The sequence below is a fragment of the Scyliorhinus canicula genome, chromosome 20, assembly GCF_902713615.1.
Source record: "Scyliorhinus canicula chromosome 20, sScyCan1.1, whole genome shotgun sequence".
Classification (NCBI taxonomy): Eukaryota; Metazoa; Chordata; class Chondrichthyes; order Carcharhiniformes; family Scyliorhinidae; genus Scyliorhinus; species Scyliorhinus canicula.
Window position 1 is genome coordinate 44,258,013 of NC_052165.1, and position 16,995 is coordinate 44,275,007.

The 16,995-nt window shown below is 44.1% G+C and overlaps 1 protein-coding gene across 2 annotated transcripts in view; it reads left to right on the forward strand.

The window, feature by feature from the left end:
* Window positions 1–16,995, forward strand: part of LOC119954883 (PARP1 binding protein) — a 64,400-nt gene that overhangs the window by 16,605 nt on the left and 30,800 nt on the right. For both annotated transcript variants that reach the window (XM_038780510.1, XM_038780509.1), the window contains exons 2-6: window positions 1,923–2,076; window positions 3,105–3,338; window positions 7,778–7,882; window positions 12,884–13,054; window positions 15,998–16,152. In XM_038780510.1, coding sequence (XP_038636438.1) covers window positions 1,927–2,076; window positions 3,105–3,338; window positions 7,778–7,882; window positions 12,884–13,054; window positions 15,998–16,152 — 815 coding nt within the window. In that variant the 5' untranslated portion in view covers window positions 1,923–1,926. The remainder of the gene's footprint in view (window positions 1–1,922; window positions 2,077–3,104; window positions 3,339–7,777; window positions 7,883–12,883; window positions 13,055–15,997; window positions 16,153–16,995) is intronic.

Here is a 16,995-nt window from a genome sequence, read left to right on the forward strand (position 1 = left end):
TTTACGGGGAACTGTACCGGTCCGAGCCAACGGAGGAGAGGAGGGGAATGGAGAGATTCCTCGACGGGCTTTCTTTCCCGAAGGTGCAGGAGGAGAAGGTGGAGGGGCTGGGTGCGCCGATTGAGCTGGAGGAGCTAGTTAAGGGGATCGGGCAGATGCAGTCAGGGACGGCACCGGGGCCGGATGGGTTCCCGGTGGAATTTTATAAAAAGTTTGTGGACCTAGTGGGCCCCTTGCTGGTGCGGAGACTTAATGAAGCGTGGGAAGGGGGGACTTTGCCCCCGACGATGTCGCGGGCGCTGATCTCGTTAATTTTAAAGAGGGACAAGGACCCCCAGCAGTGTGGTTCATACAGGCCCATATCTCTCCTCAAAGTAGGTACCAAGGTGCTGGCAAAAATCCTGGCCACCAGGATAGAGGACTGTGTGCCAGGGGTTGTGCACGAGGACCAGACAGGTTTTGTGAAGGGAAGGCAGCTGAACACGAATGTGCGGAGATTGTTGAATGTCATCATGATGCCGGCGATTGAGGGGGAGGCTGAGATAGTGGTGGCGCTGAATGCGGAGAAGGCCTTCGATAGAGTGGAGTGGGGGTACTTATGGGAGGTGTTGGGGAGGTTTGGATTTGGTGAAGGGTTCATTAGATGGGTAAGGCTGCTATATGAGGCCCCGATGGCGTGCGTGGCCACTAATGGGAGGAGGTCGGAGTACTTCCGGCTTTACCGATGGACGAGGCAGGGTTGCCCCCTGTCCCCCTTGTTGTTTGCACTGGCAATCGAGCTGCTGGCGATGGTGTTGAGGGATTCAGAGAGGTGGAGAGGTTTGGTGCGAGGTGGGGAGGAACATAGGGTGTCGTTGTATGCCGATGACCTGTTACTGTATGTGGCGGACCTGGTGGGAGGGATGCCGGGGGTGATGGAGCTGCTAGCTGAGTTTGGGACCTCTTCAGGTTATAAACTAAATTTAGGCAAGAGTGAGGTGTTTGTGGTGCACCCTGGAGACCAGGAGGAAGGAATTGGTAGGCTCCCGCTTAGGCGGGCAGGGGAGAGCTTTAGGTACCTGGGGGGTACAGGTGGCCAGGGACTGGGGGACTCTTCACAAACATAATTTCACCAGACTTGTAGATCAGATGGAGGAGGAGTTCAAGAGGTGGGACATGCTGCCATTGTCATTGGCGGGGAGGGTACAGTCCATCAAAATGACGGTGCTTCCGAGGTTCTTGTTCCTCTTTCAGTGCCTGCCCATCTTTATCCCCAGGGCCTTCTTTAGGAGGGTGACTAGCAGTATTTTGAGCTTTGTGTGGGCACATGGGACTCCGAGAGTGAAGAGGGTGTTCCTGGAGCGAGGGAGGGATAGAGGCGGGCTGGCAAGGGTTCTATAAACACCTCGATACAAGGGTTCTATAAACGATGGCAGCCTTTTCTGGACTTCCTGGCTCAAAGATGGGTATCTTGGTCAATAGCAGCAGCAACCCGGGAGGGGGGTGGGTGTAAGGGGGGGTGTTCCTTATTGTAGTTTCTGTTATGTAACTTAATATTGTGTTAATTTGCGTTGTTGTTAAAATGCTGTTTTGTTCATGGAGGTGGGGCAAATGTTTATGATTGCTAATGTTATTGTTATTTTTGGTATTTTATTGTGGTTCGTTGTTGTTGTATAAATTCAAAATTTTTCAATAAAAAGTATTTCAAAAAAAAAATGATGGAGGTCTTGTGCAAGCTTTCCTATTGGCTAAATGAGGACTCGGCCTCTTTTTAATTTGTTGATGCATCAACAAATCCATTCTAGAAAAGAACCTAATTTCACAAAAGACCAAAATATTCTGAATAAAGAACCTCTGAAATATAGCTGCTACGACATTCATTCTTCCCCTCAACTATCTTAAATTTATACAATTTATTGTAGTGTTTTTTCACTGTCACTCAGGGACATGGATTCTCTTCAGCAGAGGGTATTACAGTTGGTAAGGAGGTTCCGCAAAGGATGGTGTCAATCACCCGAACATGAAAGAACCATCGTTTGTGGTGCAGACAACATGCTTATGGTTTTGCAACTTGCTATGGCTGAGATAAACAAAGAGGTAAGTTGCGATCATCAGTAGAATCATACTTCGATCTCACAGGAACAGGAGGATGTCATTCAATCCCTTGAGCCTGCCCTGCCACTCACTGTAGTCATGGCTGATCTGCTTCGTCACTCCATCTGTTCAGCTTGGCTCCATATCCTGTATACACCTACTTAACAAAAATGTATCACTCTCAAATTTGAAGTATTAATTGACATAGGCAGCACGGTAGCATTGTGGATAGCACAATCGCTTCACAGCTCCAGGTCCCAGGTTCGATTCCGGCTTGGGTCACTGTCTGTGCGGAATCTGCACATCCTCCCCGTGTGTGCGTGGGTTTCCTCCGGGTGCTCCGGTTTCCTCCCACCGTCCAAAGATGTGCAGGTTAGGTGGATTGGCCATGATAAATTCCCCTTAGTGTCCAAAATTGCCCTTAGTGTTGGGTGGGGCTGCTGGGTTATGGGGATAGGGTGGAGGTGTTAACCTTGGGTAGGGTGCTCTTTCCGGGAGCCGGTGCAGACTCGATGGGCCGAATGACCTCCTTCTGAACTGTAAATTCTATGTATGACATAGCATCCGCTGCTTTTTATGGGAGAGAACTCCACAGTTCTGTTAAGGATAAATAGGAGGAGGGTATTGATTAATTCAGTGCCTTAAGCACATATAACAAGAAGGTAGAGGCAGCCTCAATGTAACATCTCATCCAAAAGTTTACATCTTTTGCTGTGCAGCACGCCCTCGGTATCACAGTGGAGCATCAGCCTGGATTATGTGCCAAAGTCTCTGCAGGGGAACTTGAACACACAACCCTCTGATTCACAGGCAAGGGTGCTGCCCACTGAGCCACTGTTGACAGGGGCCCCATGCAATTCCTAATTTTAGTATTAAATGTAACTGCAATCTACATCTCATACCTTGATTGGAAGTGAACTATAACTGTTCCTGAAACACTTCTGCAATTTATAACTTTAAATCATTTTCTTTCTGCTTTTAACGCCTCAATGGGATTTCTGGTTGAATGCTGTTTTGCATTTAATCCTTAGTCCTATGGAGAATTCAACATAGCCTTGAGTGAACTGCTCCTGTCATGGAAACATTTACTTCAGGACAAGCTGGAGTTGCTGAGCGAATTTGAAAAGGTGCCAGAAGGACACAACAAAATCCAAAAAACATACCAAGCTTTTCTGAGTCGAAGTAACTCTGTGGACCTGACAGATGTGTACAAGATTTGTGCCAAGTTAAAACCTGAAAGTGATCCTGCGGCAATGTTGTCTAAGGTGAGCAGCGAGATTCACGGGATAGATGGATAAGTACAAGAGGGAAAAATAAATAAAAGGATCTGCTGATCGAGTGAGACACAGCAAGTTGGGAGGAGGCTTATGTAGGTATAAACACTGGCCAAATGGCCTGCTTCTCTGTTTTGAATTCTATGTAAATTATGGATTTTTTTGTTGTTGATTGTATATTTGCCAGCACACCAAGGAAAACTCCCTGTTCTCCTTCAGTATCATGCATGGGATCTTTCACATCCACAGCCACTGTGCTAAAGAATTGGAAAACTGCCACGTGGCACCCTTGTTGAAAAAGGGAAAGAGGCAAAATGTAGGAAACTACAGAATGGTTAATCTAAGTTCAGTTACTGGAAATATATTAGAATCAATTATTAAGGAGAGAATAGCAGTGCATTTGGAAAGTCAGAATTTGATCAAACATGGTTTCATGAAGGGGAAATCATGTCTGACAAATTTACTAGAGCTCATTGAAAAGGTATCAGCCAGGGTAGGAGAGGAGAATCAGCTGATGTTGTATATGTTGTGTTATGCTGCTTCGGATAACACAGGCTGCTACTTGATGCAGTCTTAACTAAATGATGCTCCAGACTCTGAAATGTGTTCAATATGTTTATTGAGTTATTAACACAGTTCTCAAGTAAGTTCGACTCTCTGCTAATCTAACTGTAGTAACTCAGTCTAACTGTACCAGCTTGCTCTAAGTCATGTGCTGGGGTGTGATGCTGCTGATCAACCCTGTTTAACTCTCCAGAAGTCTGTCTGTGGAAAGAGACAGGGTGTGAGTGCCTCATCCCTTTTTATAGTGTTTATGCCCCCTTGTGGTGATGCCACCTCTAGAATGTCCTGACTGCCTATTGGTTGTATCCTATTCTGAGAGTTCATTGATTGCATGTTTGCATATCATGACAGTATATTTGGATTTTCAAAAAGCATTTGATAAAGTGCCACAAAAGGCGACTATGCAAGATGGGAGCTCATGGTGTTAAGAGCATAAGAACATAAGAACTAGGAGGTCATATTGTGATGAATAGGGACAAGGGGGGTCTTTCTCAGGTTGGAGAGCAGTAACCAATGGGGTGCCGCAGGGATCAGTGCAGGGACCACAACTATTCACAATGTATAATTATAATTTGGAGAAAGGAACAGAGTGCTCTGTGGCCACATTTGTAGATGATACAAAACTAGGAAAGAAGGCAGGCTGCAAGGAAGAAAAAAACAGTTTACGGGGAGATATTGCCAGATTAAGGTAGTGGGCAGAAAATTGGCAAATGGAATTCCATATGGGAAAATATGAAATTGTTCACTTTGGAAGAAAGAATGAGAGACTTCAGGAAGCTGTAGCACAAAGCATCTTTGGGGTTCTTGGGAACCCAGAAAGTTAGCACACAGGAGGAGAAGGTAATAAGGAAGGAACATGGAATGCTGGCTTTTATTTTCAGGGGGCTGGAGTATAAAAGGAAAGAGGCGTTGCTGCAACTGTACAAGATACTAGTGAGGCCACATTTAGAATACTGTGTCCAGCTTTGGTCCCCTTAAGGAACGATATGTTATCATTGGAGATAGTACAGAGGGATTTTACTTGGATGATCCTGGATATGGAAGGGTTGCCATATGAGGAAAGACTAAACAGGTTGGATCTGTGCTCCTTAAGAGTTCAGAAGAATGAGAGGTGATGTGATTTAAAACATATAAGGTTCTTAGGGAGTTACACAGGGTAAATGTTGGGAGGATGTTTCCACTCATGGGAGAGTGTAGGACCAGGTGGCATGGTGGCAGAACAAGAGGGTGCTAATTTAAGATGGATTTGAGGAAGAATTTCTTCTCTCAAAAGAGTGGTGAATCTTTGGAACTCTTTGCCCCAGGAAGCGGTGGAGGACATTTTCAAGGCTGAGATCGCTAGGTTTTTAATCAATCGGGAATTGAGGGTTATGGAGAGAAGGCAGGAAAGTGAACTTAGTGAGTGTTAGGTCAGCCATGGTCTTATAAAATGGTGGAGCAGCCTTGAAGGGCTGAATGGCTCACTCCTGTTCCTATTTCTTATGGGCATCTATGAAGGCATTTGGACCCTCCGTTTAACCTCTCATTGCAATGAGGGTAATTGTTCTGGTTAATATTTATCTGTTAACCAACATCAATATTGCGACGTTACTGTTTGTGGTACTATGGCACTTTGGGATATCCTAGGTCTCGAAAGGTGTTTTTAAAACATCTGATATTGTGTCTCTCTGCCTCGGGTTTTGATGTCTACAGGGAAAGAACAGCACTTGTTGTACACCTCATGACTGTTGCCCTTGCCGAGGACCCAGGTTTGAATCCAGGCCCAGGGTCACTGTCATGTGAAGGTTGCACATTCTCCCCATGCCTGCATAGGTCTCACCCCCACAACCCAAAGATGTACAGGGTAGGTCGATTGGCCACGCTAAATTGCCTCTTAATTGGAAAAAAATAGAATTGGCACTTTAAATTCATATTATAAAAATGACTGTTGCCCTTAGATTTTTAGCAGGTATTTGAGTAAAACTTTGCTTTAATCTAATGTCCCAGCACAGCTTGATGCCCATGAGCAAGACAAACAGCAGTGAGGCTCTTCAACCGATCCGATTGAAGAGTCCTCACTAAGATGCACAGAACCTAAACCAATGAGTATAATATAAATGAAATCTTGTATAGAAATCAAACTAAAGATTGGTGAAAGAAGATGGAATTAACACAGATAAGAGACAGACAGAAAATGTAAAAAGAAAGTTAATATTTGAATCAAAAAGACTCTCCTGTGATGATTGAATTCTGAAGGCATGAGACTCCAGGCTTGGAAAGTTAATTTTCAGGGCTGACGATGATATTTGATACGACCTATCACAATGTTAAAATTCGCTTGTATCTGAATGCACAGTCCTATTTTCTCAGTGTGTTTACTGGCTAAGTACCCCAACTTCATATCATTGCAATTCTTTTTTTAAATAAATTTAGAGTACCCAATTCATTTTTCCAATTAAGGAGCAATTTAGCGTGTTCAATCCACCTACTTTCCACATCTTTGGGTTGTGGGGGCGAAACCCACGCAAACACGGGGAGAATGTGCAAACTCCACACGGACAATGGCCCAGAGCTGGGATCGAACCTGGGACCTCGGCGCCATGAGACTGCAGTGCTACCCCTGTGCCACCGTGCTGCCCGATCATTGCACTATCATTGCAATTCTTTCAGTGCTGAGTCCATTCGTGAGGTAGTGTATAGTGCAGAGATACTCAGCTCACAGTTTTGCAGGTTTCTGCTTTTTCACATGTGCATATTCCAGAAGTTGCTACCTGAATCGCTCAATAATGGTGAATACTAATAGGCTCACCGTTATTATTAATGTAAAATCCACGTCTGCCTCTCCCTGTCTGTCTGTGTCTTTTTTCCCCTTACTTGGTTCATTTCCTTTATCAATGAACTGCAGTCAGAAATTAGAAGCATTTTTAAATCTGCACTGTTCTCTGACTTAGCAACAATGGAAACTGATTGATTCAAGGCTGTGCTTGCTCAACAGCAATTGGGCCATGTGGTTCTTGGCAGTTCTAACCATGGTGTCAAAATGTGATATTGCACACATATCTGTGCAAAATGGTTGAGCAATGTTCCTGAATTCTGCTAACGAAGAATTGAAGAGAAATATCTTGGGCAGAGAGTGACGTGAAAGTGGAACTTGTTGCACATGGGATATTGAAGCAAATATTAAGGGGAGGCAGTGGCATAGTGGTATTATCGCTGGACTAGCAATCCAGAGACCTTGAGTCATGAATTCAATAAAAATCTGGAATTCAAAGACTGAAAGGTGATCATGGAGCTATTGTCGATTGTTGTATTAAAAAAAACCCCATCTGATTCACTAATGTCCTTTTAGGGAAAGAAATCTGTCATCCTTATCTGGTCTGGCCTATGTGACTCCAGATCCACAGCAATGTGGTTGACTCTAAATGCCCTCAGGGATAGGCAATAAATGCTGGCCCAGCCAGCGATGCTCATATCCCATGGGTGAATAAAACAAAATAACATGGATGCTAGCTAATAGTGTGAAACTGTTTCCAATGACAACTAGAGGACTTCTATTTAAGATAATTGGTAAAAGAGCCAGAGGGGGGATGAGAATTTCTTTTTTTTTTACACGGCAGAGGGCAAGAATTTATGATCTAGAATGCAAAGGTGGAGGAAGCAGATTCAATAATAATTTTCATGAGAGAATTGGTTAAATACTTGAAGGAGGTAATATTGCAGGGCTATTGGGAAAAGAGCTGAGGCGTGGGACTAATTGGATAAGTCTTTCAGGGGGCTGGTACAGGAATCATGGGCAGAATGGCCTCCTTTTGGGCTGTGTCATTCTGTTTTATCTGATGCAATATATTTTTGATGTTTTGCTAATTGTGAATTGCTAACTCTTTCAGGTGGAGCTGTTGGATTTCCTTTTGGGTACTTCAAAAACTTTGGAAGATTCCTTTACTCCAGTTCCTACTTCTCCGGCCAATAACAATCGTCGAACCATTTCTGAGGTGATGCTAAAACAAGTATTTACTCTTTGTTTAAAGGTTTTTTTTTATATAAACGTTTTTTATTCGTTTTAAACAAAGTATATTTACCATTATGTACACAGAATAAAAAAAATATATATATAGAAGAGAAGAGCACATAAAAAATACAAAAAAAAGTAAAATAACTGGTAGGGTATTATGTACTAGCTCAACAAGAGCAACTCTGTACAATTGGCAATATTAGTTTTAACACATAAGTAGGCATCTGTTTGTGTGTCGAGGGGGGACTGGGGCGGGGGGGGGGGGGGGGGGGGGGGGGGGGGGGGGAACTGGGGAGGTACATATACATTTGGGTGCCGGAGAAACAATTACAGAGGGCAGCACACGAATGGATCTGTTGTTGGTGTTGTCACTTGCTTCTCCCGGACGGACTTCGCTGGCGTTGTCGTCTTGCGCTCACCTCCGCTTCAGCCATTTGTCCCGTCTTTCGCCCGTATTTTCCTTGCTCTCTGCTCCTGTAGATGCTAAGTTTGTTATTGTTTCCTGTACCCGCCTTCCGGCTATCATTCCCTTGCCTCCACCCCCCACCTCTGGTTCCCCTCTATTGTTCCCTGTCTCCTCCCTCTTTTTCCCACCCCCTTCGCTCTTTATTTAAAGTTAGCGGCCATCTAGTGAACAATGAATTTAGTCACAGTTGAAGGAAGGATGCAAGATAAACAAGTATGAACATAAGTAGAAGAATGGCGGTAGGAGAGCTAGTGCAGATATGATGGGCTGAATTGCCTCCTCTGTGCTGTAACAATTCTGTGATTCTGAGGCCCAAGGTCAGAAGAGGTTGAAAGCAATTGTCAGATAGATTTGGGAATATGCAAGGCGCAAAATGTAAGTGTGGGATAGAGGACGAAGTTCAGCCTTGATGCCAAGTGTCAGCATGACTCAGTTGGTAGTACACTCCCCTCTCAGTTGGAAATACTATAATCTAGGCTGACTTGAGTATTGCACTGACGGACTGCAGGATCGTTGCAAGCTGTTTCTCAGTTGAGACGTTAAACTGATGCCTCGTCTGCCTTCTCAACAGGTGTTGAAAGTCCCATAGCGCTATCCGAATAAGAATAGGAGATTCAAGTATTCTGGCTGACATCGTTGCTTGGCAAACACCATCTCTTCCAGTATGATGACTTTTGTTTGAGAGCAATTAGTTGTCACATGGAATGGAATATAAAAGTAGGGATGTTTTGTTACATTTGAATAGGGTATTGGTGAGACCACATGCAGATTACCGTCTACAGTTTTGGCCTCTTTATTTGGAAAGGATGCAATTGAAGATGTTCAGAGAAGTTTCACTGATTTCTGGAATGGGAGGTATATCTTATGTATAAAGGTTGGACAAGCTGGGTCTGTGTCCATTGTAGTTTAGAATAATGAGATGTGATCTTATTGAAACATGCAAGGTCTTGAGGCGACTTGACAGGGTAGATGCTGAACGGATGTTTCCCCTTGTGGGAGAGACTAGAACTAGGGACACAGTTTTAAAATAACGGGTCTCCCATTTAACTAAGATGAGGGAAAATTTTTCTCTCGGGGTTGTGAGTCAGTGGAGCTCTCCCTTCCCCAAAGACTGATGGAGACAGGGTCAATTAATATTTTTAACGCTGAATTACATAGATTGACAAGGGAGTCAAAGGGTTTAGGGGTTGGAAGGAAAAGGTAGTCGAGCTACAATATGATCTGCCGTGAACTTATTGAATGGGGAGGAGATGCGAAGGGCTGAATGGTCTCCTCCTAATTTGTGTGTTCATGCATCTGTCTACATAACCAACCATTGGCTGTGAACCATTTTGCGACATTCTGAAGATGCACTGAGGGTCTATAGAATTACAAGCACATTCTCTTGGTGCTATGGTACGCGTGACAGAAAGGTAAATGAAAGAAAACGCAAAACTGTAATCCTAAAACAAGGATCCATGAGGGAAAACATGGTTGGTAGTCTTTAAAAGTTTCTCGTCCTCAAAAGAATGAAATGCCAGAATATAAAGGTGTTGGAAGCGATGGTACAGTTGTATACGTCTTTGGCCATCCCCTTCTGGAGTAATTGTGTTCAGTTCTGGGTATATCACCTCATGGAGGATAGACTGTCCTCGGAGGGGATGCAGCGCAGATTCATTGGAATGTACTGGGGCAAACCGTAATCTTTATTGTCACAAATAGGCTTACATTAACACTGCAATGAAGTTACTGTGAAAAGCCCCTAGTCGCCACATTCCAGCGCATGTTCAGGTACACAAGAGGGAGAATTCACAATGTTCAATTCACCAAACAGCACGTCTTTGGTACTTGTGGGAGGAAAGCGGAGCCCCCGCAACAAACACACATAGACACAGGGAGACGGTGCAGACTCCGCACAGACAGTGACCCAATCCGGGAATCAAACCTGGGACCCTGGGGCACAGTGCTAACCACTGCCACCATGCTGCTTATTCTAGAATTCTGGGTTCGTAGGGATAAATTGTGAATGTTGCATAGTCTAGGCTTGTATTCCACTGATCTAATTGGGATGTTTAAGATGATTAAATGTTTGGTAGGGTAGGCAGAGAGCAACTATTTCCTCTGTTGGAGGAGAGGAGTCCACAACAAAGAAGCATAACCTTAAAATTAGAGAGAGGCCATTCGAGAGAGATGTCGGGAAGCTTTTAGTCACATAAAGGACAGTAGAAATCTTGAAGTCTCTCCTTGAGAAAGCTGTTAAGGTGAGGGATCAGTGAAAAATTTCAAAAACGAAATAGTTAGATAAGGGTAATGATGGAACAGGCTTGATATTATTTGTATATGAATTGTGTTTAATTGTTTGCAGATGGTGAGAATTAACAAGGGGTTTACTTGCACCACTCTCAATGGACACGGAGTATGCATGTAATGTGCAACTCTGTGAATGAGTGCTTATAAGTGTAAAGATAGGCTACAATTTGTAACACTTGGGGGAAGGGGGGTGCTGCATATGCTCCTCTTTTTTCCCCCTCCTTTGTTCCTGACAAATAATGGAAAGACCTAATAGGTGTAGTGAAGGTTCTGAAAACCTCCAAGTGAAGGTAATTAACAGAGACCTAATGCTATGTCGAGAGGGAGGGTTTAAGGCAGAAATGTTGGGTATGATTCAACTAAATGGGAACAAAGTCCCATAGCGAGCACATTTAGACGTCTGTTTCCTGGCGCACGCAGTGCCGAGGAATACAAGACTATAAAACACGACTCGCTTTTGATAAGGTCCTCAATGGGGAACGTGCAGCCGAGACCGCACATAGCCCAGTTTTGTGTACTCGCTCACCGTGACTCCTGTGTATCAAGAGATTGGGACACCATTTTTAAATGGCGTCCCGATCTCTGAAACTCCCAAAGCGACCCCCGCCCCACCCCCCTCCACCCCCAACCTATTATAGGAGGACCCTCAGCCCCCTGCACCTCCCCGAACACCTGTGTACGGCACCCCAGGTCAGATCACACATGTATATAAAATGCCAGTTTAGCACCTTGGCAGTACCAACCTGGTACCCTGCCAGTGCCCCTGCCAGCTGAGTGCCACCTGGGCACCTTGGCCATGCCAGACTTGCACGCCAGGGTGCCCTGCTGACACCAGCAGTGCCAGGATGCTTCCCTGCCCAAAAGGCATGTACTTGGGGGAGGCCTCTGATCCCCTGGGAGACCCCCCACGCATGCCATTCGGTCTGTCCCTGTTTGGGGAAACCAGTCCTGAACTGCATTCACAGGAGGCCTCTGAGGCATGTGAGATTGATTCCACAATTCGGGTAATTCGGAATCTGTACATTAAAGTGAGACTAGCTGTCTCGCTTTAATATGCAGATTTGCCAAAAAAGTGATCCCATTGACAATGGGTGGGATTTACATCACAAAGTCTCGTGAGGTCACGCTCGATCTCGCGAGGCATTGCGAGTCAGGTAGATCCCGGGAGCAGGGTCGACCGGCTTTTATCGGCCACGCTGCGCAACGCCAAGTTGCTTTTTGGACGCAGTGTGGCCATTAACTCTTGACCATTATGTTCAGAAAGGTGAGGCCAATAATGTTTTTTTCTTTTAAGAAAACAGCAAACCACTTCAGTTGGCTTAACCTTCAAAAATTGAAAAGCTGTTCAAGCAGAGATTAAAGAACATCGACTGATGTGTAGGCGAGTACTTCGGCTCCTGACAGCCCCTGGGTTCCTCCTCACTCTCTTGGCCACCTTTTTAATAATTTCAGTTCAAACAGACCCTTGTGAATAATACTGAATGTTAATGATAAACTACTTTAGATGTCACATGCAGCTTTCTTGCTGTAACTTGAGATCTGGCCTCTTCAATGTTTAGCACAGAATTTCCTTGCACAACTTTATAAGCATCCTGGCACTGCTGGTGTCAGCAGGGCACCCTGGCGTGCAAGTCTGGCATGGCCAAGGTGCCCAGGTGGCACTCAGCTGGCACGTGCTCCGAAAGCTCGTGTTTGAAACAAACCTGTTGGACTTTAACCTGGTGTTGTAAGACTTCTTACTGTGCTCACCCCAGTCCAACGCCGGCATCTCCACATCATGACAACTTTATAAAGTAAGCGTAAACACCTATCACTGGTGTGAATTATCTTCTCTCTCTGCTTGCTTTTGATTTCACTTTACACGTTTTGATCTATTCCAATCCCTTTGTTCTTGTACTACGTTAGTTCCACAATGCTGCACTGGGAGTGTCAGCATCTGTTTTGTGCTGAAGTCACTGATTGGGACTTGAACTCGGACCATTTCAACTCATGAGAGTGCTGCCCACTGAGCCACAGCTGATACAACACAACAGTCTCAACCTTTTAAATGCAGATATTTTCAGTCTTCATCCAAGTTTTTTGAAATTCTAATGTTCCTTTAGATTTATAACTCATTGGGAAGTATATTCTGTTCTGGCATTCATTTCATCTGGAGACAAAGTAAATTGCCTGATTGTGTAACTGCTGTTAACGTTTCTGTGTTGCTGTGCTATATCCCTGCTGCAGTTGGCGCCGGTCTTGAGGAAGCTCCTTTGTGATTATTTGAACTTACTGGTGAACTCAAAGAGCGACCTTGCTCTGGCATGTATCTTCAATATCCCTGAGCGAGGTCTTGGAAGAGCTGCCTTCACTGATCTGAGGCACACAGCTTGTAGCAAGCAAACATCAATGTACCTGGTAAAAATAAAAACAACTTCAGACAATGTTTCCACTCTTACTTAAGTTGCCATGTTTCTTGATTAAGAAAACTCACATTTATATATTGCCTTTAACATAGTAAAATATCCCAAGGCCCTTCACAACAGAATAATCAGATCAGAATTGACAGTCACTGAATCTCAAAATTTCAGCACAAAAGAGGCCATTTAGAGAGAGTAGGACAGATGACCAAAAGCTTGGTTGAAGAGGAAGATTTTAAGAATTGCAATCGGCATCAGGAACGGAATTCTTTGGATTAGAGCTCACAGCTGAAGATACAGTTTCCACTGGTGGACGTGCAAGAGGCCAGAATTGATAGGATGCAGGGATATCAGAGAGTAATAGGACTGGAAGTTAGTGATAGGAAGGGATGAGGCTACAGAGGGACTTGAACACCAGGCTGAGAATTTTTAAATTGCAATATTTCTGGACTGTGAGTTGGCACAGCGGTGATAGGTAAAAGAGAATTTATGAGAGCACATTAATTGCCAATTCCTTGAGAATGAATTTCATATTTTACATATTTCTCAGGAGAAAATTTTAAAGGGTGTCTTAATTTCAATTGTGGCTCAGTGGTTGCAGAATCATCTCCGAGTCAGAGGAATCTGGGACCACACCCCATTCCAGAGACGCTAGAGGTGCCAGAGTGTTGCACTGTCTGAGGTGCCAGAGTGTTGCACTGTCTGAGGTGCCAGAGTGTTGCACTGTCTGAGGTGCCAGAGTGTTGCACTGTCTGAGGTGCCAGAGTGTTGCACTGTCTGAGGTGCCAGAGTGTTGCACTGTCTGAGGTGCCAGAGTGTTGCACTGTCTGAGGTGCCAGAGTGTTGCACTGTCTGAGGTGCCATCATTTGGATGGAAAGTTTAAATCAAGGCCCCATCAACCCCCTCAGGTGGAAGTAAAATATCAAATGACACCAGTCTAAGAACAGGGGAGTTCTATTGGTTGCCCTCGGCCAATATTTTCTCCTCAACCAACATCGCTTACATAAGATTATCTGGTCATTTACTTAATTGCTGTTTATTTGAATTTGCTGAGTGTGAATTGGCACACCGATTAAGTGGAGATTTAGCTGTGGTGTTCAAAGTCATGTAGGATTTTGATAAATTAAATAAAAATAAATCATTTCCATCAGCAGGAAGGTCTGGAACCAGAGGACACAGATTTATGGAATTAGTAAAAGGGCCAGAGGAGATTTTTTTTGCCTGCAATGTGTTGAGGTCTGGAATGTGGTGGAAGTAGATTCAATAGTACTTTTAAAAGGGAATTTGAGAAATAAATTGAAGGAACATGGAGAAATGCAGGGGTAAGGGGTAATTAGGTAGCGTTTTCAAAGAGCTGGCACAAACACTGTGGATTGAATGGCCTCCTTTGTGCTGCATTGTTCTATAGTTAAACACTTCAAAGGTACCATTGGCTGTAAAGCGCATTGATACATCCTGAGGTTTAATAGGCACTATATGAATGCAAGTTCTTTTATCAGCTTGTCGCCATCATCTGCTGAGCAAAACTATTAGTTGTCAAAAAGTATTCACTTCAAATTAATTTACAGTGAAAAGACTGCAATATCTCATTTGTACTTCTAACTAAATAGCTGCTGCAGTGCCGTCCATCTTCTGCGGTTACATTAACAGCTACATAGGAGCTGGAGGAGGCCATTCTGCTCCTTTCGCCTTATCCACTATCATCCTTTGATATCTCTAGCTATTGCACCACATTCCTGGCTGCCCTCCATCTCATCCCCGATAAACGTCCAGCCATTCAAACCTCTGCTGTCTTTATCCAAATTACCATCGCTGAAATTCACACTTATCAACATCCTGTGGGTTATTATTGACGAGAAATTGGACTGGTCATATCAATGCCGTGGCTAAAGAGCAGGTCAGAGGTTGGGAATTCTGTGGAGAATAACTCACCTCGTGACTCCACAAAGCTTGTCCACTATCCAGATGACACAAGTCTGGTCATTGATAAAATACTGGAACACTCTCCACTTGCCTGAATGGGTGCAGCTCCAATAACACTCAAGAAACTCGACACAATCCAGGACAAAGCAATGCCTTGATTTGCGCCTCCTCCATCAACATCAACATTCACCCCCTCTACCATCAACTCACAGTGGCAGCTGTGTGTGCCATTTACAAGATGTATTTCAGGAAATCACCAATGCTCCTTCAATAGCACCATCCAAATTCACAATCACTACCATCTAGATGGACAAGGACAGCAGATGCACGTGAACGCCACCAACTACAAGTTCGCCATCCTGACTTGGAGCAATATCACCATTTCTTTAGTCTCGCTGTGTCAAAAACCTGGAACTCCCTCCCTAAAAGCACTGTGGATGTGCCTACATTACATGGACTCCAATGGTTCAAGAAGGCATTTCACATGGCATCACAGTGGCCTAGTGGTTAGCACAGCAGCCTCACGGCGCTGTGGTCCCAGGTTCGATCCTGACTCTGGGTGACTGTCCGTGTGGAGTTTGCACATTCTCCCCGTGTCTGCGTGGGTTTCGGCCCCACAACCCACAAATGTGCAGAGTAGGTGGATTGGACACACTAAATTGCCCCTTAATTGGAAAAAAATAATTGGGTAATCTAAATTTATTAAAAAAAGATTTTTTTTTAAAAAAAGCATTTCACCACCACCGTCACATTAGGGACAGGCAACAAAATGTTAGCCTAGGCATCAACACCCGCATCCCATGAAATAGTTTTTAAAAAGTTGATGCCGCTGGCACTAAAACCACACCCCAGAACAAGTCTTTGGTGACTAGCATTGCCATGAGTATGAATTATGTGAAGAGATTGCCAGAGGTAATTTATTCCCTTGTGCTTCCTGTGGTAGGACAGCATTTCGTATCTATGCCCATCTCTCTGGTATGTAATCTAACAGTGTGTTTGTTTATTCCCCTTCCCAAGGCTGCAACATCCTTTATCAGGTGTTTAGAACTTGGAGCGAAAAGCTACGCACCTTCAGATAACGATCCACTGATGCAGCACGTCAAAGGACTTCTAGACTTTGTACATTTCATAGATAAGTTGCAAGAAATAATGGGAGAAACATTGGACTCCAGGTAATCAAACTTATCTTAGCAGCTCATGAATTGAACGAAACTAGATGTATATTCACCAACAATCACAATGACTCTGGGCTAAATTTAACGATGCAATAACAGTCTTTTTATTTGCTATGACATTGACACCATAGAATCTTAGAAGGAGACCATTCAGCCCATTGTTCCTGTGCTGGACCTTTGATAGAGCTATGCAATTAATCCAACTTGCCTACTCTTTTCCCCTTGGTTGTGCAAATGTTCCTCCTTTAAGTATTCATGAATATAACTTGAATCTGCTTCCACCAACAGCGCATTTCAGATCATCATAACTTGCTGTGTACGTTTGTAAAAACAATTCTCATCTCGCACCTGTCTCTTTCCTCCATTGCCTTTTTAATATCTCTGCCCTCTGGTTGCTGAGCCTTCTGTCATTAGAAACAGAAAATAACCTCATGATTTGAATCTAATTCAGCTCCCTGGGTGGCACCATAGCACCGTGGTTAGCAATGTTGCTTTACAGCACCAGGGACCTGGGTTCGATTCCCGACTTGGGTCACTGTCTGTGCAGAGTCTGCACGTTTTCCCCGTGTCTGCATGGGGTTCCTCCTGGGTGCTCCGGTTTCTTCCCACAAGTCCCGAAAGACGTGTTTGTTAGGTGAATTGGACATTGTGAATTCTCCCTCAGTGTATCTGAACAGGTGCCGACTAGGGCATTTTCACAGTAGCTTCACTGCAATGTTAATGTAAGCCTACTAGTGACACTAATAAAAATTATTATTATTAATAATTTTTTCTGCTTGCTGATAAACAGCACCAGCTTCTCGTGTTTCTCCATTTAACCCAAGTCCATCCCTGGTACCA